The following is a 26,548-nucleotide window of genomic DNA, read 5'->3' as shown; positions in this document are numbered from 1 at the left end:
GAGGAGGAGGTCCTATCAGTGATTGACAGCCTTCCCTCTTTGAGGAGGAGGTCCTATCAGTGACTGACAGCCTTCCCTCTATGTTGAGGAGGTCTTATCAGTGATTGACAGTCTTCCCTCTATACGGAGGAGGTCCTATCAGTGACTGACAGCCTTCCCTCTATGAGGAGGAGGTCCTATCAGTGACTGACAGCCTTCTCTCTATGAGGAGGAGGTCCTATCAGTGATTGACAGCCTTCCCTCTATGAGGAGGAGGTCCTATCAGTGAATGGCAGTCTTCCCTCTATGAGGAGGAGGTCCTATCAGTGAATGGCAGTCTTCCCTCTATGAGGAGGAGGTCCTATCAGTGATTGACAGCCTTCTCTCTATGAGGAGGAGGTCCTATCAGTGATTGACAGCCTTCTCTCTATGATGAGGAGGTCCTATCAGTGATTGACAGCCTTCCCTCTATGAGGAGGAGGTCCTATCAGTGATTGACAGCCTTTCCTCTATGAGGAGGAGGTCCTACTAGTGATTGACAGTCCTCCCTCTATGAGGAGGTCCTATCAGTGATTGACAGCCTTCTCTTTATGAGGAGGAGGTCCTATCAGTGATTTACAGTCTTCCCTATATGAGGAGGAGGAGGTCCTATAAGTGACTAACAGCCTTCTTTCTATGAGGAGGAGGCCCTATCAGTGATTGACAGCCTTCCCTCTATGAGGAGGAGATCCGATCAGTGATTGACAACCTTCCCTTTATGAGGAGGAGGTCCTATCAGTGATTTACAATCTTCCATCTATGAGGAGGAGGTCCTATCAGTGATTTACAGTCTTCCATCTAATGTGTTGGTCTGGGACCAGCGGGTTCATCAGTGGGGGTTTAAGCCAGCTGAGCCCGCGAGACCCCAGTATTATGACTTACTCCACCTTTTGCAAAAGTGGCTACAGCGTGATGTGCTGAGTCCCACGGCTATGCTAGGTAGACTATTGGCTGACATATTCTGGAGGGCGCTGCCACCCACTCTCCAGCACTGGAGCGGCCAGGTATCTCCTGGAAATGGTGGACCTGGTGGAACGCTATGAGGCCACCAAGAATCTCAAGAGCGGTTATTTTAGGAGGAGGGCAGGCAAACTCCAGAACTCCCCACCACCTTGGTAAGGGCTACCCTGGTGCGGTCCGTTGAGTATACTGGCCGGAAAGTTGGGGTGATATGCATTCATGGAGACTTGAAAGACTACCCCACAGTGCGCGTGTCTCTAACCACGAAGGCCGGCAGGTGGACCCACAAAGTGGCAGTCGCCACAAATCTCCACTATGAACTTTCCAGGTTTCCCTGCCCTATGGCCGGTTGTGAGAGTTAAGGATACCCCTGAGACAGGAATAATCCCAGGAGATTAGCCTTGTTTAGAGGGACGGCCAGAACCCTGGGAACCTGAGTAGGGTAATGGTGCGAGACGTGGAGGAGTTGCCACCGGGTCCTGGGTTGGCAGACTTCAACGTCTCCGGGGAGAATTTTGGTACAGCTCAACGCCGAGACCCAACCCTTGATGGGGTACCCCAACAACCTGGGGCCGAGACGATGTTTCCCCATTTTGTGGTCCACCAGAATATGCTATATTGGGTAAACCAGCTGCGGGGTGAACCTGTTGAACAGTTGGTGGTGCCCGGGGTCTATCGAAAACTCGTGTTAGAGTCCAGCCCACCAACATGTTCTCGGGGGTAACACAGGAGGGGCTGTACCAGTATAAGGTGTTACCCTTTGGTCTGCATGGTGCCTCCGTCACTTTCCAAACGCTAATGGACATTATGCTGCGACCACATCGTCGGTACGCTTCGGCTTACCTAGACAATATTGTCATCCACAGTACCGACTGGGAAAGTCACTGTCACCGCGAGTTCTGTGAGAAGGTCTGTTAGACGTTCTTCTCTACCTCTTGCATGAATTTCTTTGTTTTGGTTTCACTTTGTCATCTCCTTTCCTTCTCCCAGCTGTCACCTATTTACACTAATTGTCCCCCTTTATATTCCCTCCCATACTGCCTCACTTTGCGGTTTATACTTCTTCCTGGATGAGTTGTTCACTGCTGGAGGCTGCTACTGCTGATTCCTCAGATAAGTATTTTTCCTTTATTTGTGTTTCCTTGCTGGCTTGATTCTAGGTGACCCTGACTCCGTCTGTATTAAGTGCAGGGAGCCAGTGGTCGTGTCCCCTCACTATTATAGGGTTTTCAGGTGTCACACAGTATTAGGTACGTGGGCATGAAATCGTCTACCATAAAGACCTTTGCATGAGCATAGCAGTCAGGGGGAGCTCTAGGGGTTTTATAGGGCTCACCCATATGCTCCTTAGTTTGGGATCAAGCCAGTCGGATGTTTATTTATAAGTTCCAGCTTTCTGCAACACCATCCGTGACATTATAAACCGCCGTAACCGTCTTAAGCATGGATCCGGTTTCAGCCTTGATTGACCGCATGCAAGGTCTTTCGCTGGAGGTAGCAGATCTCCGTACAACTGTGTCTCAGTTTTAGGTGACCGGTTCTGCTGGCGTTCATGGAGTTTGTTCCGAGCCTAAGATCTCGCTTCCGGATACGTTCCCTGGGGGTAGTGAGAATTTTGTTAGCTTTAGAGAGGCTTGCAAACTCCAATTTCGCCTACTTCCCCATTTCTCTGGTGATGAGGAGCAGAGGGTGGGGATCATCATCTCGCTGCTCAGGGATAACGCTCAGTCTTGGGCCTTTACGCTGCCGGTGGGGTCACAGCCCCTCCGATCGGTGGATGAATTTTTTGTAGCCCTGGGGCAGATATATGATGACCCAGATCGTATTGCTCTGGCTGAATCTAAACTGCGTCTTTTATGCCAGGGTAAACAGTCTGCAGAGATATAGTGTTCTGAATTTCGGAGATGGGCAGCTGATACTGGTTGGAATGATGCTGCACTCCGGTATAAATCATTTGGCTAATGTTTGCCCCTCTAGGAGATTCATGGAGTTTTCTGAGGGTAATAAAAGAAAAACCAAAAGAAAAAAACCCTCTAAAAACTTTCCATTTGCTACTATTGGCAAAGTTGATGCAGAAATTGAAGGTTTGCCGTTTACTTGTAGTTCACGTTTTCTCCTACCTGCCAGGGTGGCGCTAGACAGCAAGAACATTGTGAGATTTTTGTAGATAGTGGAGCAGCTGTCAATCTAATTGATAATCAATTTGCAATAACGCATGGTTTCCAGGTATGCACTTTGGAAAAGGATATACCTGTTTTTGCTATCGATCCGCTCCACTTTCTCAAAGATCGTTAAAGGGCATAGTTCACAATATCCGTTTGACTGTGGGTGACGCTCTCTACCAAGACTGTGCCATCTTTTCTCTCTGAATTTGCGGATGTGTTTTCCGAGAGTGGTGTCCAGGAGTTGCCTCCTCACCGGGAGTACGATTGCCCTATTAATCTCATCCCAGGCGCCAAATGCCAAAATCACGTTTATACAATCTCTCCAAACCTGAAAGAGTCGCTATGCGTACTTATAACTCTGAGAGCCTGAGAAAGGGACACATCCGACCCTCGAAGTGACCTGTTGCTGCTGGGGTTTTTTTTGTTAAGAAAAAAGATGGTTCTTTAAGACCTTGTCTGGATTTCAGGGAGCTGAACCGTATCACGATTCGTGACCCATATCCGCTTCCTCTGATCCCGGACCTGTTTAACCAGCTGTGCTTGATTGGGAGCTTCCTGAGAATCCGAAGGAGCTGATGCGGTTTTTGGGTTTTGCCAATTATTACAGAAAGTTCATTTTGAATTATTCCTCTGTTGTTAAGCCACTCACTGATATGACTAAAAAGGGGGTAGATTTTTCTTCATGGTCGGTAGATGCGCTTCAAGCCTTTTCTAGTATCAAAGAGAGTTTTGCTTCCGCTCCCATTTTGGTACAACCTGATGTCTCTCTACCTTTTATTGTTGAGGTGGACGCTTCTGAGGTGGGTGTGGGTGCGGTCTTATCTCAGGGTCCCTCTCCTGCCAAATGGCGACCGTGTGCCTTTTTCTTAAGGAAACTCTCCTCTACAGAGAGAATTTACGATGTGGGAGATAGGGAGTTGTTGGCCATCAAATTAGCTTTTGAGGAATGGCGCCATTGGTTAGAGGGAGCCAGACACCCTATTACCGTGTTTACAGACCATAAGAATCTGGCCTACTTGGAATCGCCAAGCGTCTGAACCCGAGACAGGCCAGATAGTCTTTGTTCTTTTCTAGGTTTAATTTTGTTGCTACGTTCCGCCCTGGGGTTAAAAATGTGAAGGCGGATGCCCTGTCACGTTGTTTTCCGGGAGGGGGGAACTTTGAAGACCCGGGTCCCATTTTGGCTGAAGGGGTGGTCGTCTCTGCACTTTATCCTGATTTGGAGGCAGAGGTTCAGGCAGCCCAGGCAGAGGCTCCTGATCTTTGTCCCCCTGGGAGGTTGTTTGTGCCTCTCGCTTTACGACACAAGGTTTTTAAGGAGCACCACGATACTGTCCTTGCTGGGCGCCCGGGGAGTAGAGCCACAGTGGATCTCATTGCTCGGAGATTCTGGTGGCCGGCTCTTCGTAAGACGGTGGAGGGTTTTGTGGCAGCCTGCGAGACCTGCACTCGTGCCAAGGTCCCTCATTCACGGCAATAGGGTTCTCTCCTCCCGTTACCCATTCCTTCCCGTCCTTGGACGCATCTGTCCATTGACTTCATTACGGACCTGCCTCGTTCCTCAGGGAAGACTGTGATTCTGGTAGTAGTGGACCGTTTTAGCAAAATGGCCGATTTCATTCCCTTTCCTGGGTTACCCAATGTTAAGACAGTGGCGCAAGCGTTTGTTGATCACATTGTTAAATTGCATGGCATCGTTTCTGATAGGGGCACGCAATTTGTTTCCAGATTCTGGAAGGCCTTCTGTTCTCGCTTGGGGGTTCGGTTGTCGTTCTCTTCTGCTTTTCACCCGCAGTCTAATGGTCAGAACGAACGCGTCAATCATAATCTGGAGACATATCTGCGCTGTTTTGTGGCGGAAAATCAGGAGGATTGGTGTTCTTTTTTGTCCCTTGCTGAGTTTGCTTTAAATAACCGTCGCCAGGAGTCCTTTGATAAGTCACCATTTTTTGGTGCATATAGGTTTCATCCGCAGTTTGGGACATTCTCTGGAGAGGGGTGTTCTGGTTTAACTGATGAGGAGAGATTTTCCTCGTCTTTGTCATTTATTTGGCAAAAGATTCAGGGTTATCTGAAGAGGATGAGTGAGAGATATAAGCATGTGGCGGATAAGAGACGTGTGCCTGGTCCGGACCTGAATGTGGGTGATCTGGTGTGGTTGTCTACAAAGAATATCAAACTGAAGGTTCCCTCCTGGAAGTTGGGTCCTAAGTTTATTGGGCCTTACAAGATCTTGTCCGTCATCAATCCCGTTGCCTTCCGTCTTGATCTTCCTCAGACTTGGAAGATCCATAATGTTTTTCACAGGTCCCTATTAAAACCTTATGTCCAACCCACTGTACCCTCCCCTTTGCCTCCTCCTCCGATTGTTGTTGATGGTAATCTTGAATTTCAGGTCTCTAGGATCGTGGATTCTCACATTATCCACGATTCTCTCCAGTACCTCGTTCATTGGGAGGGTTATGGTCCTGAGGAGAGGATGAGGGTCCCAGTGGCAGACATTAAGGCCACTTGTCTCATCAGGGCTTTCCATAGGTCTCATCCTGAGAAGGTGAGCTCTGAGTGTCCGGAGTCCACCCGTAGAGGGAGGGGTACTGTCACCGCCAGTTCTGTGAGAAGGTCTGCTAGACGTTCTTCTCTACCTCTTGCGTGACGTTCTTTGCTTTGGTTTCACTTTGTCATCTCCTTTCCTTCTCCCAGCTGTCACCTATTTACACTAATTGTCTCCCTTTATATTCCCTCCCATACTGCCTCACTTTATGGTTTATACTTATTCCTGGATGAGTTGTTCACTGCTGAAGGCTTCTACTGCTGATTCCTCAGATAAGTCTTTTTCCTTTATTTGTGTTTCCTTGCTGGCTTGATTCTAGGTGACCCTCACTCCGTCCGTATTAAGTGCAGGGAGCCGGTGGTTGTGTCCCCTCACTATTATAGAGTTTTCAGGTGTCACACAGTTGTATTTCAGGGCGCCTCAACCACCGATTTCAGCTATCTGTTACGGAGCTTCCCTATCACGTGACCGGAAGAACGTATGGGGCACTATGCGTTCCAACCACCGGAAGAGAGGGGGGATGCGTTCCACGGGTCAGTCCGTGTGACCGGAAGTATGACGCATGTAGTATGCGCTCCAGTCACCGGAAGCTGGTACCCGGGATGCGTTCCAAGGGCTGGTCTGCGCTTTACATGTGGATCGCCCACTAATAATGACCCGGTGCAAAATCGGAAGTGAGGTCTTGCACTGAGCGACACAGTAATTGGCGGGGGAATTTAAATGAAGGATTGGGACTATTATGGTATCGGACCTTTGGAAAAGCCTGTATGGTCAACTTAACAGCCTGACAACTAACTGTAAGTAGGGACACAGTTCCCCTGCTCTGTCTGCTATTATGACGAGACTTGCTGGTGACATTGAACGTGCCCCTCTTGTTATTTAGGATATCTATTGTGGTTGTTGCCACCTGCTACATAGCTGGATACTCCCTATCTTTGTGGAGACTGTGAGTTTTATGTGTGATCTGGGTGGCTAGTGGTGGAGGTTACTATTTAGTATGTTCACTATCATTACTCTGTGTCTCTCCCACACAGATGCATCTTTGAAAATGTGATTGTATAGAGCAACCACCTCCCTCTGCTATGGTCGCTGTATAGTTCAACTGACTCTGCCCTCCTTCTTTCATCAAATGATGGTCCCTTCATAATTTAGATGAATACATAATGGGCACCGATTCATAAATATTGGTGGTCCTCACCCATATGACGGATATCACTTTATAGCAAGGGTATCCGTTATCCTTGATATCGGTTACTTGATCTTATCTACCCCCTGATGATCCCACATAGTGGGGGAAACGCGTTGGGGTTCTTTTTGTGCTTAATCTTTGGGGTGTTTTCATATACCTCGGTGTACTGTGTACCTTTGATCATTATCTGTGTCAAAAGGGCTGTATACAAAGTCCATCTACTTACCCTATGTTTATAGGGGAGTGTATGTGTTCAGTGTTTTGTGTGTATTTTGTCTTCTACCGTTAGGCACCTACTCTACCCTCCTTCACTATCCTGGTAGTAGGGTTATATTAGGAGTCTTTTAGTCCAGGTTGGAGGACAGGGAATCCCCACCATCAGGGGCCGTCCCTGGGCTGAGCATGAGACTAGGGTGTGACCATAGGGATAGTTTCCCCACCCGCTATTGATTATTTTTGCCTACGGTATATCTACTTAGTAATATGTGTTCAGTTTGTCATACTTTTAAGTATAATAATTAAAGTGCATCATTTTAGAGGGTTTTTACTATTGCTGGAACTAGGTGTTTTTCTATTTGACCCTGTATTGGTTTGTATCTTTATTTGCTGGAAGTCGTTGCCACACAGTATTAGGTACGTGGGCATGCAATCGTCTACCATAAAGACCTTTGCATGAGCATAGCAGTCAGGGAGAGCTCTATGGGTTTTATAGGGCTCACCCATGTGCTCCTTTTTTGGATCAAGCCAGTCGGATGTTCATTTATAAGTTCCAGCTTTCTGCAACACCATCCGTGACAGTCACCTGCCCAGTGCAGGCTGTAGTAGACTCCCTTCGAAAGGCTGGACTAACAGCTAACCCCCAAAAAATGCACAATAGCGTTAAAGGAGACAAAATACCTGGGGTATGTCATTTGGCGCGGAGTGATCAAACCCCAAGTAAACAAAATAGAGGCGATAAGAAATTGGCCCCGACCTGTCACCACTAAACAAGTAAAGTTGTTCCTAGGAATGATAAGCTATTAGATAAGATTTGTTCCCCACTTTGCCACTATAGCCGCTCCCTTGCCAGAGCTCTTGAAGAGATGAAAATCAGTGATGGTTTGCTCGGATGAGTGGGTGGAAGAGGCTTTTTCCACTTTGAAGTCGGCCCTGTGTGGGTCACCGGTTTTGGTGACGCCCGACTTCAATAGGGAGTTTGTGGTACAGACAGATGCCTCTGAAGTAGGCCTCGGTGCTCTACTCTCTCAGGAAGTCAATGGGGAGGAGCATCCCGTTGTCTTTTTAAGCCACAAGCTCACCCCAGCCGAAACCAGGTATAGTATAGTGGAAAGAGAGTGCCTGGCTATCAAGTGGGCACTCGAGTCTCTCCGCTACTATTTGTTGGGGAGAAAGTTCTGCCTGGTGACCGACCACTCCCCTCTCAAGTGGATGAGCCAGGCCAAAGACACAAATGCCTGAGTCACCAGGTGGTTTCTGTCCTTACAGAACTTGAAGTTCTCCATGGAACACAGGGCAGGCCGGTTGCAGGGAAATGCGGATGCCCTGTCCTGGGTATACTGTATGGCAGGTGTTCACCCCCTCAGGGTTGAACAAAGGGGGGGGGGTGTAAGAAGGTACCTGGAATCATTGTGGATGGAAGGTATGTGTCACAGAGGTTCCTGACCTCGGTGAAGAGGGAGCCAGTATTTTATGTGTCAGCAGCAGCTATTGCTAATTGACACCTTGATACTTAGTATGGCTGTAATAGTTGATCCCGGATGGCTCTTACTGGGAGTAGTCAAAGTGCTGGGTGGGTGACTACTCCCCATGTTCCAGGCAGGGTTTTGCTAGGCATAAAACCAGCCAGCACTGCCAGGTTATCACGATCGGCGTGACTATCACATACGTGACACAAAGGGAGGGAAAGAGGAAGGCCCTGCCCAAGTGAGAGGGAAGGTGGTGACCCCTGACTCACCTTGCGGCTGGCACCTGGCTGCCCTGACGTCCCTAGACGGGTTCCTCACCCGTACGCCGATCACGTGCCTAAAACCCTGGCTTTCCCTAAGATGAGCCCTAGATAGTGAACAGGGCGGTGGGAACACTAGTCCGCACCACTAGCTCTAAAGGAAAAAACCAAGGGGAGGACAGACAATACAGACTCAACATATAATCCCAGGTGGGCGACAACAGGAGACAACAAAAAGCCCAACAGGGATCCGGAGGGTAGCACTCTGGAACAACAACCAGGATTCACAGCTCCAGTGGGTCAGTATAGAAGTCCAGGCAGGAAGCTCTATAACTGGCAACTAGAGAAGTGTGAGAGGAGAATATAAGGAGGTTGGGAGTGGCAGACAAGAAACAGCTGAGGAGGAGAAGCTACGGATCCCTGAGTGAGACAAAAAGGATTGCAAGGCAAACACAGAAAACAATCACTAAGAAACAACGTGATCTTTAGACATAGAGCGCGCAGCCACCCGCTGCGACTTCCTGACCCCGGGTATAACGGAGTCAGACGTGGCTCTTGACACCCTCGTGACAGTACCCCCCCTTTCACGAGGGGCCTCCGGACACTCAGGACCAGGTCTCTCAGGATGAGAGGCATGGAAAGCCTGAATTAACCTGTTGGCGTTTACCTCTGACGCTGGAACCCACATTCTTTCCTCGGGACCGTAACCCCTCCAATGCACCAGATACTGAAGAGAGCGGCGGACCCGACGAGAATCAACAATTCTGGATATTTGAAACTCCAGATTACCATCCACAATAACAGGAGGAGGTGGCAGCGGTGATGGTTCTAGAGGTGGAACATACTTCTTGAGTAACGACTTATGGAAGACGTTATGGATCTTAAAAGTCTGAGGTAGCTCCAGGCGAAAAGCCACAGGGTTAATGACGGCTACTATTTTATAAGGACCAATGAACCTAGGGCCCAGTTTCCAAGAGGGAACCTTCAACTTAATATTCCTAGTAGACAACCACACATAGTCATTCACTCCTAGGTCCGGACCTGGCGACCGTTTCTTATCGGCCATGCATTTATATTTACCACTCATATTTTTCAAGTTAGCTTGCACCTTCTGCCATACCGATGAAAGAGATGAAGAAAACCGTTCCTCTTCGGGAACCCCAGAAGACCCCCCCTCTTTGAAAGTACAAAATTGGGGATGAAAACCGTATGCACCAAGAAATGGTGACTTGCCAGTGGATTCCTGACAGCGATTATTTATGGCAAACTCGGCTAACGGTAAATATGATGACCACACCTCTTGGTTTTCAGACACAAAACACCTTAAATATGTTTCTAGGTTTTGGTTGGTACGCTCAGTCTGTCCATTCGACTGAGGATGGAAAGCTGAGGAAAAGGACAAGTGTACCCCCAAACGGGAACAAAAAGCTTTCCAAAACTTAGAAATAAACTGGGTTCCCCGATCCGAAACCACATCGGAAGGGACCCCGTGAAGCTTCACGATTTCACTGATAAACACCTGAGCAAGAGTCTTAGCATTAGGAAGTGCGGGTAGCGCAATAAAGTGTACCATTTTGCTAAACCTGTCTACTACTACCAAGATAACTGTTTTACCCGCAGACAACGGTAAGTCAGTGATGAAATCCATTGACAGATGTGTCCATGGCCTATTGGGGATGAAAAGTGGCAATAAAGACCCTGCTGGACGTGTATGAGAGACTTTCGCGCGTGCACAAGTAGAACAAGTAGACACGAAATCCATTACATCCTGACGCAACCTTGGCCACCAAAAACGATGAGACAATAGCTCCAAGGTTGCTTTACTACCCGGGTGCCCAGCAAGTGCCGAATTATGATGTTCCTTTAATAATTCAAGACGCAGGTTTAACGGTACAAACAATTTCTCTGAGGGGCAAGAGGCCGGGGCGTCCCCCTGGGCCTCTAACACCTTTCCCTCTAGAACAGAGTGTACAGCAGAGACAACCACTCCTCTTTGTAAAATAGGTACCGGATCACTAACATTACCCCCTCCAGGTAAACTACGAGATAATGCGTCTGCCTTGGTATTTTTTGCCCCAGGACGATAGGTGATTACAAAGTTAAATCTGGTAAAGAATAGCGACCACCTAGCTTGTCTAGGGGTGAGACGCTTAGCCGATTCTAGGTACAGAAGGTTTTTGTGATCCGTAATCACCGTGACGGGGTGGATTGCTGCCTCTAAGAAGTGACGCCACTCTTCAAACGCCAGTTTAATCGCCAACAGTTCCCTATTTCCAATATCATAGTTCTTTTCTGCAGTAGATAACTTTTTGGAAAAGAAAGCGCAAGGACGCCATTTGCCAGGAGACGGACCCTGAGACAATACAGCCCCCACTCCCACCTCTGACGCATCTACTTCAACAATAAAAGGCTGGGAGACATCAGGTTGAATTAGAACAGGTGCCGAGGTAAATCTCTCTTTTAGAGAGGAAAATGCAATTTTAGCGGCGTCAGACCATTTAGAAAAATCAGTCCCCTTCCTAGTCATGTCAGTAAGGGGTTTAACGATCACTGAATAATTTTTAATGAACTTTCTATAGAAATTTGCGAAACCCTAAAACCGTTGTAGAGCTTTAAGGTTCTCAGGAAGATCCCAATCTAAAATTGCCTGGACCTTCCTAAGATCCATACGGAAACCTGAAGCAGATAATAGATATCCCAGGAACTGTATTTCCTGAACGGCGAAGACACATTTTTCAATTTTCGCATATAATTTATTCGTCCGTAGGACCTGCAGTACTTGCCTGACATGTACTTCATGTGTTTTCAGATCCGCCGAATAAATTAAGATATCATCTAGGTATATGACTACAAACCTGCCGATGAGATGACTAAAAATATCATTAACGAAATGTTGGAAGACAGCAGGGGCATTGGTCAGACCGAAAGGCATGACTAAATTTTCATAATGCCCCTCAGGGGTGTTAAAAGCTGCCTTCCACTCATCCCCTTCCTTGATACGAATCAGATTGTAGGCCCCCCTAAGATCAAGTTTGGAGAACCACCTAGCACCCGCAATCTGATTAAAAAGGTCAGGAATGAGAGGAAGAGGGTATGGGTCTCGGATGGTTATCCGGTTTAGCTCACGGAAATCTAGGCAAGGACGCAGGCCCCCATCTTTCTTTTTAACAAAGAAAAACCCTGCAGCCACGGGTGAAGAAGAGGGTCTGATGTGTCCCTTAGCCAGACTCTCGGAGATATAATCTTTCATGGCTTGTCTCTCGGGACCCGAAAGATTATACAACCTGGACTTGGGTAATTTTGCACCGGGAATCAGGTTAACCGGGCAATCATAAGGACGATGAGGTGGTAGCTTCTGACAACCCTTTTCAGAAAAAACATCCTCAAAGTCCGAAATAAATGTAGGTAGGGAAGCTATGGAGGCGATTAAGCAATTGTTATTTAAGCAATTCTCTCTGCAATGCTCACTCCACTCCAATATCTCCCTGGCCTGCCAATCCACCACTGGATTGTGCGCTACCAACCAGGGAAGACCCAATACCACAGGAGAGGGAAGGCCCTCCAGAACGTAACATGAAAGACACTCATTATGGTGGTCCCCTACCCGAAGGTGTAAGTTATGGACAATGTGAGTGAGGTTTCTCTGAGACAGAGGAGCAGAATCAATAGCGAATATGGGAATAGGTCTCTGCAGCGTACAGAGAGACAAACCCATAGTGCGGGCAAAATGGGCATCTATCAAATTTACACCTGCTCCACTGTCTAGAAAAAAAGAAATAGACTCCGTCTTAACACCAAAAACAATAACCGCTGGCAACACAAATTGAGATGTTCGTATGGAGGAAACGTATACCCCCCGGCTGACATCCTCCGCACAGCCTGGGGTTAGTAGTTTTCCGACGGTCTTTTGTTTTGAGAAAGGAGGGACAGACATTAATGAAATGACCCCTCCCCCCACAGAAAAAACAAGCCCCCCACCTACGGCGAACCTCAGGAGGACGGACCTGACGAGAAGTTCCTCCTAGCTGCATAGGCTCATCTAAGTCAGTACAGACTAACTGCTGCTTGGGAGAGGTTACCAATTGCTCAGGAATTTTCGATCTCTCCCTAAGACGTCTATCTATTCTGATAGAGAGGGACATAACAGCATCAAGGGAAAGGGGGGTCTCATACAGCGCCAGCGCATCCTTAACCCTTTCAGATAACCCAGAGCAGAACTGACTCCTGAGAGCCGGGTCGTTCCACTGAGTATCCGTAGCCCACCTACGGAACTGTGAGCAATATTCCTCTGCTGGCCGATCTCCCTGTAGGAGTCTCCGTAACTTCGACTCAGCCAGGGCGACTCGGTCAGGGTCATCATATATGAGACCCAAAGCCCCAAAAAATCCCTCCACTGACCGGAGCGCCTAGGAACCAGGGGGTAACGAGAACGCCCAGGATTGCGGGTCCCCCTGAAGCAGGGAAATAACAATCCCCACTCGCTGTTCTTCATTACCTGAGGAGTAAGGGCGCAGCTTAAAATATAATTTGCAGGCCTCACGGAACGTCACAAATTTGTCCCTTCCCCCAGAAAATCTGTCAGGAAGAACAACCTTGGGTTCTGTAACAACCTGGTTACCCATAGCAACCGCTGGGCTTGCGGTCTGCTGCATTTGCTGCTGTTGTTGGAGGACAGACGCCTTCAATCCTGCCACCTCCAAAGACAGGCCTTGAAGCTGTTTTGCCAAAGCAGCAATAGGATCCATATTGGATTCTAAGTAGAGAATCCAAAAAATAAGGGCCAGTTATAATATCACGATCGGCGTGACTATCACATACGTGACACAGAGGGAGGGAAAGAGGAAGGCCCTGCCCAAGTGAGAGGGAAGGTGGTGACCCCTGACTCACCTTGCGGCTGGCACCTGGCTGCCCTGACGTCCCTAGACGGGTTCCTCACCCGTACGCCGATCACGTGCCTAAAACCCTGGCTTTCCCTAAGATGAGCCCTAGATAGTGAACAGGGCGGTGGGAACACTAGTCCGCACCACTAGCTCTAAAGGAAAACACCAAGGGGAGGACAGACAATACAGACTCAACATATAATCCCAGGTGGGCGACAACAGGAGACAACAAAAAGCCCAACAGGGATCCGGAGGGTAGCACTCTGGAACAACAACCAGGATTCACAGCTCCAGTGGGTCAGTATAGAAGTCCAGGCAGGAAGCTCTATAACTGGCAACTAGAGAAGTGTGAGAGGAGAATATAAGGAGGTTGGGAGTGGCATACAAGAAACAGCTGAGGAGGAGAAGCTACGGATCCCTGAGTGAGACAAAAAGGATTGCAAGGCAAACACAGAAAACAATCACTAAGAAACAACGTGATCTTTAGACATAGAGCGCGCAGCCACCCGCTGCGACTTCCTGACCCCGGGTATAACGGAGTCAGACGTGGCTCTTGACACCCTCGTGACACAGGTGTGGTGGATTTACCTCCCTCTGACAGTGGAGCTCAGGAGTCTGTGTGCTTTGAACTGAGGGCTGTCCTGGGATTTGAGCCGGGCTGGAGGACTCAGGCCCCTCTAAAGGCGAACAGGCTGCCCATGGACTTGATGAAGCTGAACTGCTAACAGGGTGTGAATTAACACCCAGGAGAAAAGGTGACTTTTATTGTTTATGGACTTTCCTTGTGTGTGAACAAACACCAAGCCACCTGCGTTTTGTGATACACCTTATCTGCAATTTGTTATACACCAATGTGTGAATAAACACCGCTGTTTGATTCAAGAACTGTGTACTTTGCCTCTATACTGCATCCGCTAGTCCTAACTACCAGAGCAAATCCCCACAGGGGTTATCCTGAAAAAGATAATCATGACTTATCTTCAGGATAGGTCATTATTACCACATCACTGGGGGTCCGAGTCCCGGCACCCCTGACGTTCAGCTGTTTTAGGGAGCCCCTGTGGTTACCAAAGCTCTGGTCAGTGATGCAGGCTTTCCGAGGACAGCTCCATACATAGTATAGTGGCAGTGCTTGGTATTGCAACTCAGCACCACTGACTTGAATTGATCTGATACTGATGACCTATCCCGAGGATAATTCATAAATATCTGCATAACCTCTTTAAATATTGGCAGAGGTGTATTAAATGTATTGTTACATTTTGGATAATATATATACAGTACAGACCAAAAGTTTGGACACACCTTCTCATTCAAAGAGTTTTCTTTATTTTCATGACTATGAAAATTGTAGATTCACACTGAAGGCATCAAAACTATGAATTAACACATGTGGAATTATATACATAACAAAAAAGTGTGAAACAACAGAAAATATGTCATATTCTAGGTTTTTCAAAGTAGCCACCTTTTGCTTTGATTACTGCTTTGCACACTCCTGGCATTCTCTTGATGAGCTTCAAGAGGTAGTCACCTTAAATGGTTTTCACTTCACAGGTGTGTCCTGTCAGGTTTAATAAGTGGGATTTCTTGCCTTATAAATGGGGTTGGGACCATCAGTTGCGTTGTGGAGAAGTCAGGTGGATACACAGCTGATAGTCCTACTGAATAGACTGTTAGAATTTGTATTATGGCAAGAAAAAAGCAGCTAAGTAAAGAAAGACAAGTGGCCATCATTACTTTAAGAAAAGAAGGTCAGTCAGTCCGAAAAATAGGGAAAACTTTGAAAGTGTCCCCAAGTGCAGTCATAAAAACCATCAAACGCTACAAAGAAACTGGCTCACATGCGGACCGCCCCAGAAAAGGAAGACCAAGAGTCACCTCTGCTGCGGAGGATAAGTTCATCCGAGTCACCAGCCTCAGAAATCACAGGTTAACCACAGCTCAGATTAGAGACCAGGTCAATGCTACACAGAGTTCTAGCAGCAGACACATCTCTAGAACAACTGTTAAGAGGAGACTGTGTGAATCAGGCCTTCATGGTAGAACATCTGCTAGGAAACCACTGCTAAGGACAGGCAACAAGCAGAAGAGACTTGTTTGGGCTAAATAACACAAGGAATGGACATTAGACCAGTGGAAATCTGTGCTTTGGTCTGATGAGTACAAATTTAAGATCTTTGTTTCCAACCACAGTGTCTTTGTGCGACGCAGAAAAGGTGAACGGATGGACTCTACATGCCTGGTTCCCACCGTGAAGCATGGAGGAAGAGGTGTGATGGTGTGGGGGTGCTTTGCTGGTGACACTGTTGGGGATTTATTCAAAATTGAAGGCATACTGAACCAGCATGGCTACCACAGCATCATGCAGCGGCATGCTATTCCATCCGGTTTGCGTTTAGTTGGACCATCATTTATTTTTCAACAGGACAATGACCCCAAACACACCTCCAGGCTGTGTAAGGGCTATTTGACCATGAAGTAGAGTGATGGGGTGCTGCGCCAGATGACCTGGCCTCCACAGTCACCGGACCTGAACCCAATCAAGATGGTTTGGGGTGAGCTGGACCGCAGAGTGAAGGCAAAAGGGCCAACAAGTGCTAAGCATCTCTGGGAACTCCTTCAAGACTGTTGGAAGACCATTTCAGGTGACTACCTCTTGAAGCTCATCAAGAGAATGCCAAGAGTGTGCAAAGAAGTAATCAAAGCAAAAGGTGGCTACTTTGAAGAACCTAGAATATGACATATTTTCAGTTGTTTCACACTTTTTTGTTATGTATATAATTCCACGTGTGTTAATTCATAGTTTTGATGCCTTCAGTGTGAATCTACAATTTTCATAGTCATGAAAATAAAGAAAACTCTTTGAATGAGAAGGTGTGTCCAAACTTTTGGTCAGTACTGTATATGTATTTTACACATATTTGAGGTAATTTATTAAGACCAGCGTTTTATTCCTAATAACCCTGCGATCGCGCTTGATGTGCCTAAGTTTTTGTAGAGGTGCCGGCCTCTACATAACTTAGGCGCTGGCCGTGCTCCCTTACTGGCTTAGATTTAAGTTATTTTCTACACCAAAAACAGCTGTAGCAAATGATAAATGAAGCTGGGCTGTCCGGCTCACCCCCACCTTTATCCGCATCCTTGTAAAAGTGGTGTGAGCGGAGAACAGTCGCCTTTGCAACCAAATCTGTGACAAAAGTATGCCAAAAAGTGTCATAAATTACCCCCATCAAGTTTACAGGTGTGTTTCAATAAAAGTTATTCATTTCTTTCAAAGAAATGTGTTTTTTTTGGTAATTTAATGTATACATTCTCTCAATACACCATGTACTTCATTTGGGCAATTACTTCTGAGTTGTGTGGGTTGAATACTTTCATCTGCTGATAAATGCCATACATGGTATCAATAAAAAATACAAATCTCCCCAACAAAAAATTAGCCCTCACACAGCTCTCTAGTCATAAATAAAAAAAGTTATGGGGGTCAAAATTAAGTGATGCAAAGAAACAAGGTTTTTATTTTTTTCAGTATTCAAACACAAAACTATATAAACACTATACAATCGTACTGACATGGAGAATGAAGGTAACTGGTCAGTTTTACCGCAAAGGAAACGTCATAAAAACAAAACCAGTAAACTGTGGCAGAATTAAAAAATGTATTTTTCCAATTCCACTTTATTTCGAATTTTTTACCAGCTCCTTGCTACATCGTACGCAACATTAAATAGTGCTATTAGAAAGTACAACTTGCCCCATAAAAAAACAAGCCCTCATACAGGTATGTGAACGGAAAAATTAAAAAGTTATGGCCCCGGGAATTATTCTGAATAATTGGCTTACAATCATGCCCATATTATAGGTCTGCACCGCCCGATGCAAAGTTTTATCATACATAGCATTCAAGAGACCTGCTGACCCTGAACCGCGCCCAATGGGGAATACAAAAAGGAGATTTTTTGTGAAACTCACCTGTAAAATCTTTTTCTTGTCTTTTCCATTGGGGGACACAGACCATGGGTATAGCTTAGGCCATTACTAGGAGGAGACACTATGCAAATAATAAAAAAACAGCTCCTCCTCCACTGGCTATACCCCCATGAGGACCTCAGTGCATGCAAAAGCAGTAGGAGAAGGAGATCAGAGCCCAAATATTAACAAAGAAAAGCAGAACCAAGGAACACCGCCAGCAGGCCGTTAACCATAAGGTCCCACTAGAATAGAACCAACCCCTCCTGCAACAGACAAGAATGGGTGGGAGCTGTGTCCCCCAATGGAAAAGATGAGAAAAATATTTTACAGGTGAGTTTCACAAAAAATCTCCTTTTCTCGCCCATTCCATTGGGGGACACAGACCATGGGACGTCCTAGAGCAGTCCATGGGGTCGGAAGACCAGCACCTCCAGAGGGAAAACGTCCAACGGTTTAAACAGGAACCACAGCCTGCAATACCTTGCGCCCTAGGGCAGCATCAGCCGACGCCAGAGAGTGCAGCTGGTAGAATTTTGTAAAGGTATGTAAGGACGACCAGGTGGCCGCCTTACAAAGTTGTGATGTAGAAGCTTGATTGCGCCTGGCCCAGGAGGCCCCAACGGCGTTCTAGTGGAGTGCACGGTAACCCCCGCTGGGGGAACCCTACCCCAGGATCGATAGGCCATGGCAATAGTCAACCGAATCCACTGAGCCACAGTGACCTTGGAGGCCGCCAGACCCTTACGAGGCCCCTCAGGAACCACAAAAAGGGAGGCCGAGGGGCAAAATGGGGCAGTAACCGACAGGTACACCTGTAAAGCACGGACAACATCCAGAGAATGGAGAGCGCGCTCCTTGGGGTTCGCCGGAGTGGGGCAAAAGGATGGCAGGACTATGTCCTCATTAAGGTGGAAGGCGGAGACCACCTTGGGCAAAAAGGAAGGGACAGGGCGCAGTACCACCTTGTCCTTGTGGAAGACCAAAAAGGGCTCCTTAGAGGAAAGGGCGGTCAGCTCCTATACCCTCCTGATAGAGGTGATGGCCACCAAAAAGACCACCTTCCAGGTGAGAAAACTCAGGGAAATGTCCCTCAGGGGCTCAAAAGGAGCCGCCTGGAGAGAAGACAGAACCAGGTTCAAATCCCAGGGGGGCAGAGGAGGGACATACGGAGGGACCGAATGCTCCACCCCCTGCAGAAAGGTCCTCACCGGACCTAGCAGAGCCAGAGAGCGCTAAAAGAAAATGGCCAGAGCGGAGACCTGACCCTTCAGAGAGCTCAGGGACATTCCCATATCAAGACCCGACTGGAGAAAGGAGAGGACCACCGGAACGGAGAAATGAAGGGGAAAAAATCTTCTCACAAAAGGCAAGAAAGGCCTTCCAGGTACGATAGTATATCCGGGAGGAAGCTGGTTTCCTGGCTTTGATCATGGTCTTCACGACAGAGTCCGAGAAGCCCCTCTTCTTCAAGATGGTGGTCTCAACAGCCACGCCATTAAACAAAGTGGTTGTAAATTCTGGTGGAAGAGAGGTCCTTGAGACAGTAGGTCCTCCCTGAGAGGAAGAGGCCACGGAACGTCCGCCAGCATCCGAGTGACCTCCGAGAACCAGGCGCGGCAAGGCCAATCGGGGGCAATGAGGATGGTCAGAATTCCTTCTGCCGCGACCCTGCGAAGAACCTTTGGGAGTAGAGGCAATGGTGGGAAGACATAGAGGAGTGCGAAGTCTTGCCAGGGAGACACCAGAGCGTCCACCCCGTACGCCTCCGGATCCGGGGCTTGGGCCAGGAACATGGGAACCTTGTTGTTGAGCCTGGACGCCATCAAGTCCACATCCAGGCGGCCCCAAAGGCGACAGAGGTCCTCGAATACGTCCGGATGCAGAGACCACTCTCCCGAATCCACCCTGTTGTGGCTGAGAAAATCCGCCGTCCAGTTTTCGACCCCTGGGATGTATACTGCAGACAATATTGGAACGTGAGCCTCCGCCCACTGGAGGATCCTCTTCACCTCCTGCATCACCGGCCGGCTGCGGGTTCCACCCTGATGATTGATGTAGGCCACGGCTGTGGGGGTCCAATGAGACAGAGAGAGGAAAATTGCTCTAATATGTTGATCAGAAGGCGGGCTTCCACTTATGACCACACCTGAACCGCCCGAGCCAGGAGAACGTCACCCCAACCCAGGAGACTGGCATCGGTGGTGACTACTGTCCACAAGATTGGGAGGAATGATTTCCCCAAAGTCAGATTCTGAGGGGACAGCCACCACAGGAGTTCCATGCGAACCCGAGGAGGAAGGCGGATCCGAGAGTCCAGACCCCTTGATGTCCTGTCCCAGAAGGACAGGATCGCCTGCTGCAGAGGCCGAGCGTGAAACTGGGCAAATGGGACTGCCTTGAAGGAGGCCACTATAAGCCCCAGAACCTGCATGCACTCCCGGATGGAGAGACACGGGGAATGTAGAAGGCGAGACACCGACTCCCGTATCCGTGAGAACTTGCAATCCGAGAGGAATACCCGGGCTGCAGTAGTGTCCATAATCATCCCCAGGAAGGTCACCCTCTGGGAAGGTTGGATAGAGGACTTCGGGAAGTTGATCAGCCAGGCGAACTGTTGCAGAGTCTGAACAGTGATCCTGACGCTGTCTTCGGCCTGGGGACGAGAGGGAGCCTTTATCAGAATGTCATCCAGGTAGGGCAGCAGAGATATGCCCCTGGTACGGAGAAACGCCATGATCGGCGCCAAGATCTTTGTGAATACCCACGGGATCTTTGTGAATACCCACGCCTATCTGCATGTCGGTGGACATGCAGATAGGCGTCCCGGATGTCCACCGACGCGAGGAACTCCCCTGGAAGAAGAGAAGCAATAATGGAGCGGAGGGATTCCATCCGGCTCCGCACCCGCAGGTACTTGTTTAACAGCTTCAGGTCTAGGACCGGACACACTCATCCCTCCTTCTTTGGCACTACAAAGAGATTTGAGTAGAAACCTGCCCCCTGTTCCTCCAGCGGAACTGGGACAACTACTCCCCTGACCCGAAGGGAAGAAACCGCTTGTAAAAGGGCCGAGGCTCGGGCCGGATCCCCCGGACACGAGACTGAAAGAAACGTTCCGGAGGTCTGGAAACAAATTCTATCTTGTAACCGGAAGTTACAATTTCCAGGGCCCAGGCGTCTTGAACGTGAGCTCTCCAGATATGCTGAAAGGAGAGCAGACGGCTTGGGAACCGTGGGGCGGGCAGAACTCCCCTGGAACTGTGCCCGCGGGCGCCATGAAGGTTGAGGCTTAAAGGAAGGCTTCTTGCGGGAGTCTTGAGAGCCGCCGGAGGAGGGGGCTGTCGCAGACCTGGAGGAGGAGAAGCGCCGAAAGGACTGGTTTCTAGAGCCAGAGGGGCGAGCTCTGAAGGCCCGCTTGGATCTAGATTGGGGCAGGTGTGTACTCTTGCCCCCCGTAGCATCAGAGATAATCTCATCCAGCTTAGCACCGAAGAGCCTGGAGCCCGCAAAGGGGAGGTTAGTGAGGGAGCGCTTGGAGGAAGCGTCGGCATCCCAGACCTTCAACCAGACCTCCCTGCGATGCGTGGCCGAGAGGGCCGAAATCCGCACAAAGAGAGTGCTGACGTCCAATGAGGCCTCACAGAGTAATGTTGTCACCTGGGACATCTGGAGGATGAAGTTTAGGGTGTCCGCAGAGGCATCCTGCTTTGCGAGGTCCTGATGATGGCGCTGCAACCACACCGAAAGCGCCCTGGCTACCCAGGCCGAGGTGAACACGGGCTGCAGACCTGTGCCCGCCAGAGAGAAGATGGCTTTGGAAAGAGAGTCCAGACGCCGGTCAACGGAGTCCTGTAGGGAGGACCCGTCCAGGACTGGTATTGCCGTATTCTTAGCCAATCTGGCCACCGGCGGGTCGACCTTAGGAGGAGAAGACCACTGCTGCACGTTATCTGCCGGGAAAGGATAAAGAGTATCCATGCGCCTTGTAGCAGAAAAACGGTGATTAGGGCGTTGCCAAGCCTTAGAAATGACCTTGGCGAACTCTCCATGAATGGGGAATGTGACAGCCTCCGGTTTTCTGGAGTGGAAGAGGGGGAATTCCTGGCTACTAGTAGAAGGAGGTTCCCCCTGGATGTCAAAGGTGTCACGTACCGCCGTGACCAAGTCTGCCACCATTGTGGAGAGCTTAGGTGAGGGTTCCGGCTCCGTGTCCTCGTCCGAGCCAGACCTTTTCCCTTCAGACCTGTAATCCCTGCGAGAGGGAGAGGCCGAACACCCCTCCAGGCGAGGGGGGGGAAGCAGAGTCATCCGATGAGGGATGTTGGTGCGTACGCTGCCTCTTAGCGGTCAAGCGTCCTCCGTGGGGGGCACCGGGAGGTGGAGCGGTGCTAACCACAGGCACCGCAGGCGGAGGATCAGTGGCCGCCATGCGTTCCATAAAGGCCATGGCCGCGCGTGAGACTTGGGCCAAGTCCGTGGCCGCCCTAGCTATGGCAGAGGCCCAGGAGGGCTCCGCGGGCTCCGAAGGGGCGGAGGAGGGACTGGGCTGGTTTGGTGGAGGAGGAGGAGGCGGTGGATGATCGTGTCCCGAGGCAAGGCAAGAGTCACAGGAGCCTGTAACCGATAGTGGCAAGCAGCAGACCTTACAGGATCCCAGTGGAACCTGAGGTGTTGCTTTCGATTTTTGGGAGGCCCCAGGTCTTGGCATGATGGCGGCAATCCCGGAGTCAGGGTCTCCTAAAGTTTTGCAGAACACTATCAGTCCTACCATGACCTGTGAGGAGCTGGAGTAGCAGTCAAGCGTGGAGAGGCGCTGATGCAAAGCGGAATAGGCTCCGCCCCCCAGTCGCATCACAGAAATCGTGGGAAAAAAATTGCACGCGCGCGGGACTATGAGAAAAGGCAGACTCCGGCTCCAAAAATGGCGCACACCACCAGGATACAGGGGACAAGAAGGAATCCCTCCTCCCTCTCACAGGTAAGCCCTAAACAACCGTGTCACAGTGTGAGCACGGGGGGAGGGGAAGCTGCAGGAGAGCCGATGTACTTATCTGAGTCCTGCAGTCTTCACCCTCTGTTCCGGACCAGCATGGGGTCACCTCTTCAGTCATCTGGCACAAAGAGTGGCAGTGCACTGGATAGAGGGCAGGACTAGGTGACCCCAGATCTGGTAGGCCACCGGAGCTGCAGGTCGAGCCCGGTTCCACTTATCTTCTGGGGGGAAAAGGAGGTAGCCGGGGACGGCCATTCGACCCCGGTGCTCGCTCCACTGAGAGACCAGGGACGCACCATGCGACCCTGCGTCCTGTTTAGAAAAAAACAAACAGGAGAAGAAAAAACGACAGGGACAAGCCTCCTTATCCGACACTAAGCTAAAACTGAGGTCCTCCTGTTGGAGCATGGGGGTATAGCCAGTGGAGGAGGAGCTGTTTTTTTTTATTTGCATAGTGTCTCCTCCTAGTAATGACCTAAGCTATACCCATGGTCTGTGTCCCCCAATGGAATGGGCGAGAAAAATAAAGCACACCTGTACGAGAGGTCCTCATGGTTAGGACTCATTCACACGTCTGGATCTGTCATAACATCTGTGACAAGATGGTCAGAGGTCATCTATGAAGATGTTTGGTCTGTGTATCTGGTATCCCTATTCCACAGACACTGCGAGGCGGAGCAATATCTTACCAATATAAGAAAAAAGGAAATCCAGCTTCCAGACGACCATATAAATGCTTTAATGAAAAAACGTGCTAAAATCCGGACATGTACACCAGGTCTACGCGTTACAGATCAACAAATTCAGATCCTTACTCATGAGTTCCTGGCGATTATCCGTGCCTCCATCTCAGACCGTGACCAGGTGAGCCTCGACTGCTGCCTTTTTCTTGAATATCTTACCAATGGTCCATGAAAAACACTGACAGAACTCGGAAGACATCCATGTTGTATGAGTGGTTTCACTGACCTGTAGACTTTAGTAAGAGTGGTTCGCCCTCATCAAGGACCAAAATAGTGCACGTCTGTTAGTCAGTGGAAAATCACGGCTGAGTAAATAAACACATTAAAATCAATGGGTACATGTGCTGTCCGTGATTCACAGACGTGTGAAACAGCCCTTACTAATGTCAGGTCATTTATAGCGTATTATGTAAAGCAGGGGAACTCCCACCCATTACACTGATTCTTTGGGCGTATCGGGTGACTACTGTCAGTAGGTATTATAAATAGGAAGGGCTCACGTACCTGTGACTTCTGACTAGCTGGGTTCTCAGGCTTCATGTCTTCATCCTCTTGACAAGCAAGGTTGAGTTCTGAAAAGATACAGGACACATTATTCTGTTGTCTTCACAGAAAAGTCTAAAGAGATGTTTCCCTCCGAGGCTCCATTGATTTCAATAATATTCTTTTGATAACAAATCTCATCAGTTTGGCATCAGAAAACCTCCTTTCCATCGGAAATCTTTTTTTCCCTGCTAGGCAGGACAGCACAGCTTGCTACGCTAGTCTATCAGGTAAAGAAATGGAAGTCATTGCTTTAGAACGGAAAGTAGCCACTGTTGTTCACACCACTACGTGTGGCGTTCATTCCTACATCTTTCACTTTAATTTATGGCAGCATGCAATTGTTTTTAACCTTTTTATTGTATTATATATACTTTTTTTTTTTAAACTGTCATTCTAGCAAATATATGTTCATCTACTGCTGCCATTTATTGTAAGGCCTGAAGAAGCTGCCTGTCTGGTTCTGAAAAGCACAGCTAGGCAGAAGCAGTCATAGGATCTCTCTGCAGCTTCTCAATAGAGATCTGCCCTATCGCAGCACAACACTAACGTGAGGTGAACGCATTGCACCCGCACTAAATCCTGACCCATTCATTTCTATGGGGCTGTGCACATGAGCTGTGATTTTCACGCATCACTTGTGCGTTGCGTGAAAATCGCAGCATGCTCTATAGGCCTCATGCACGCGACCGTTTTTTTTTAAGGTCCGCAAAAACGGGGTCCGTAGGTCCGTGATCCGTGACCGTTTTTTCGTCCGTGGGTCTTCCTTGTTTTTTGGAGGATCCACGGACATGAAAAATGAAAAAAGAAATCTAAGTCAAGTTTGCTATTGAAATGATAGAAAAAAAACGGACACGGATCACGGACACGGATGACAATCTTGTGTGCATCCGTGATTTTTCACGGACCCATTGACTTGAATGGGTCCGTGAACCGTTGGCCGTGAAAAAAATAGGACAGGTCATATTTTTTTCACGGCCAGGAAACACGGATCACGGATGCGGCTGCCAAACGGTGCATTTTCCGATTTTTCCACGGACCCATTGAAAGTCAATGGGTCCGTGAAAAAAAACGTAAAACGGCACAACGGCCGCGGATGCACACAACGGTCGTGTGCATGAGGCCATATTCTGCGTTTTTCACGCAACGTAGGCCCAATAGAAGTGAATGGGGCCGCGTGAAAATCGCAAGCATCCGCAAGCAAGTGCGGATGCGGTGCGATTTTCACGCACGGTTGCTAGGTGACGATCGGGCTGGGGACCCGATCTGTATTATTTTCCCTTATAACATGGTTATAAGGAAAAATAATAGCATTCTGAATACAGAATGCAAAGTAAAATAGTGATGGAGGGGTTAAAAAAATAAATAAATAACTCACCGAGTCCACTTGATCGCGTAGTTGCGGATCTCTGTCTTCTTCTGTAATGTTGAGCTGCCGGCTAAGGACCTGTGGTGACGTCTCATCACATGGTCAAATCGCATGGTCCCTTACCATGGTGATGAACCACGTGATCGGACCATGTGATGAGCACAGTGACGTCATTAAAGGTCCTGTGCACAGCAAAGAAGAAGACAGAAGAGAAGCCGGCTGCGCAATCAAGTGGATTAAGGTGAGTTAAATTATTATTATTCTTTTTTAACCCCTCCAGCCTTATTGTACTATGTATTCTGTATTAAGAATGCTATTATTTTCCCTTCTAACTATGTTATAAGGGAAAATAATTCAATCTACACAACACCTAACCCAAACATGACGATTTTTCTCACGCGCGTGCAAAACGCATTACAATGTTTTGCACTTGCGCGGAAAAATCGTGCATTTTCCCGCAACGCACCCGCATCTTATCCGGGCAAAAAACATGACGCTCGTGTGAAAGAGGCCTAAGGGTACGACCACACAACGAGGTTATGTCGCAGTTGTGATGCGTGTGCAGATTGATATGTTATGCGGCATATCGAAGGGGCATTCCTGCAGATCAGCACTCAGGAAATGGCTGCATCTCCTCACCGTGTACAGCAGAATGCCATACTTCTAGTAGACATGATAATAAAGGGGGAGACCTATCTAAATGGAATAAATGTGTCTTTTTCCCATTCAAGTGAAATATATCTGGTGCTGGACGCGGCAGTGAATCCTCTAAGCCCCAGTTCGACGAATGCAGACTAAACCAGCGAGGGCTAAGTGATTATGCGTTCTTCACTATTAAAGGGATTGTCCAAGTTTTGTTTTTTAAACTTGCCTCCCCCTAGCCAGCAGTACCTGCTGAGAAACCTATAATCACCCGCTCCCCGTTCTGGCTCCCAGGTTCCCTTCAATGGACTTCTGGTCTTACCTGTCAACCTCTGCCACTACAGCTGACGTGTCCCCATGTGTCACCTCACTGCTGGGTGAAGCACCACATTGGACTGTCACTGGCTGCAGTGGCTCATGTGACCCCATCCATGCGGGGATCGGAAGTACAGGAACAGTCCTGGGAACCGGAACGGGAGGAAGGTCAGTATGGATTTCTCCACAGGTACCGCTGGCTGTGGGTTAAATTTGAAAAAAAATAAAAAATAACCCCAGACAACCCCTTTAACTTCTGC

The 26,548-nt window shown here is 48.6% G+C and overlaps 1 protein-coding gene across 1 annotated transcript in view; it reads right to left on the bottom strand.

The window, feature by feature from the left end:
- LOC122921376 (HORMA domain-containing protein 1-like) overlaps positions 1-26,548 on the bottom strand; it is a 58,784-nt gene that overhangs the window by 9,102 nt on the left and 23,134 nt on the right. The window contains exon 12 of the mRNA XM_044271352.1: positions 23,924-23,991. Coding sequence (XP_044127287.1) covers positions 23,924-23,991 — 68 coding nt within the window. The remainder of the gene's footprint in view (positions 1-23,923; positions 23,992-26,548) is intronic.

The sequence above is a fragment of the Bufo gargarizans genome, chromosome 11 (assembly GCF_014858855.1).
Source record: "Bufo gargarizans isolate SCDJY-AF-19 chromosome 11, ASM1485885v1, whole genome shotgun sequence".
Lineage (NCBI taxonomy): Eukaryota > Metazoa > Chordata > Amphibia > Anura > Bufonidae > Bufo > Bufo gargarizans.
This window is presented reverse-complemented; position numbering and strand designations above follow the sequence as displayed.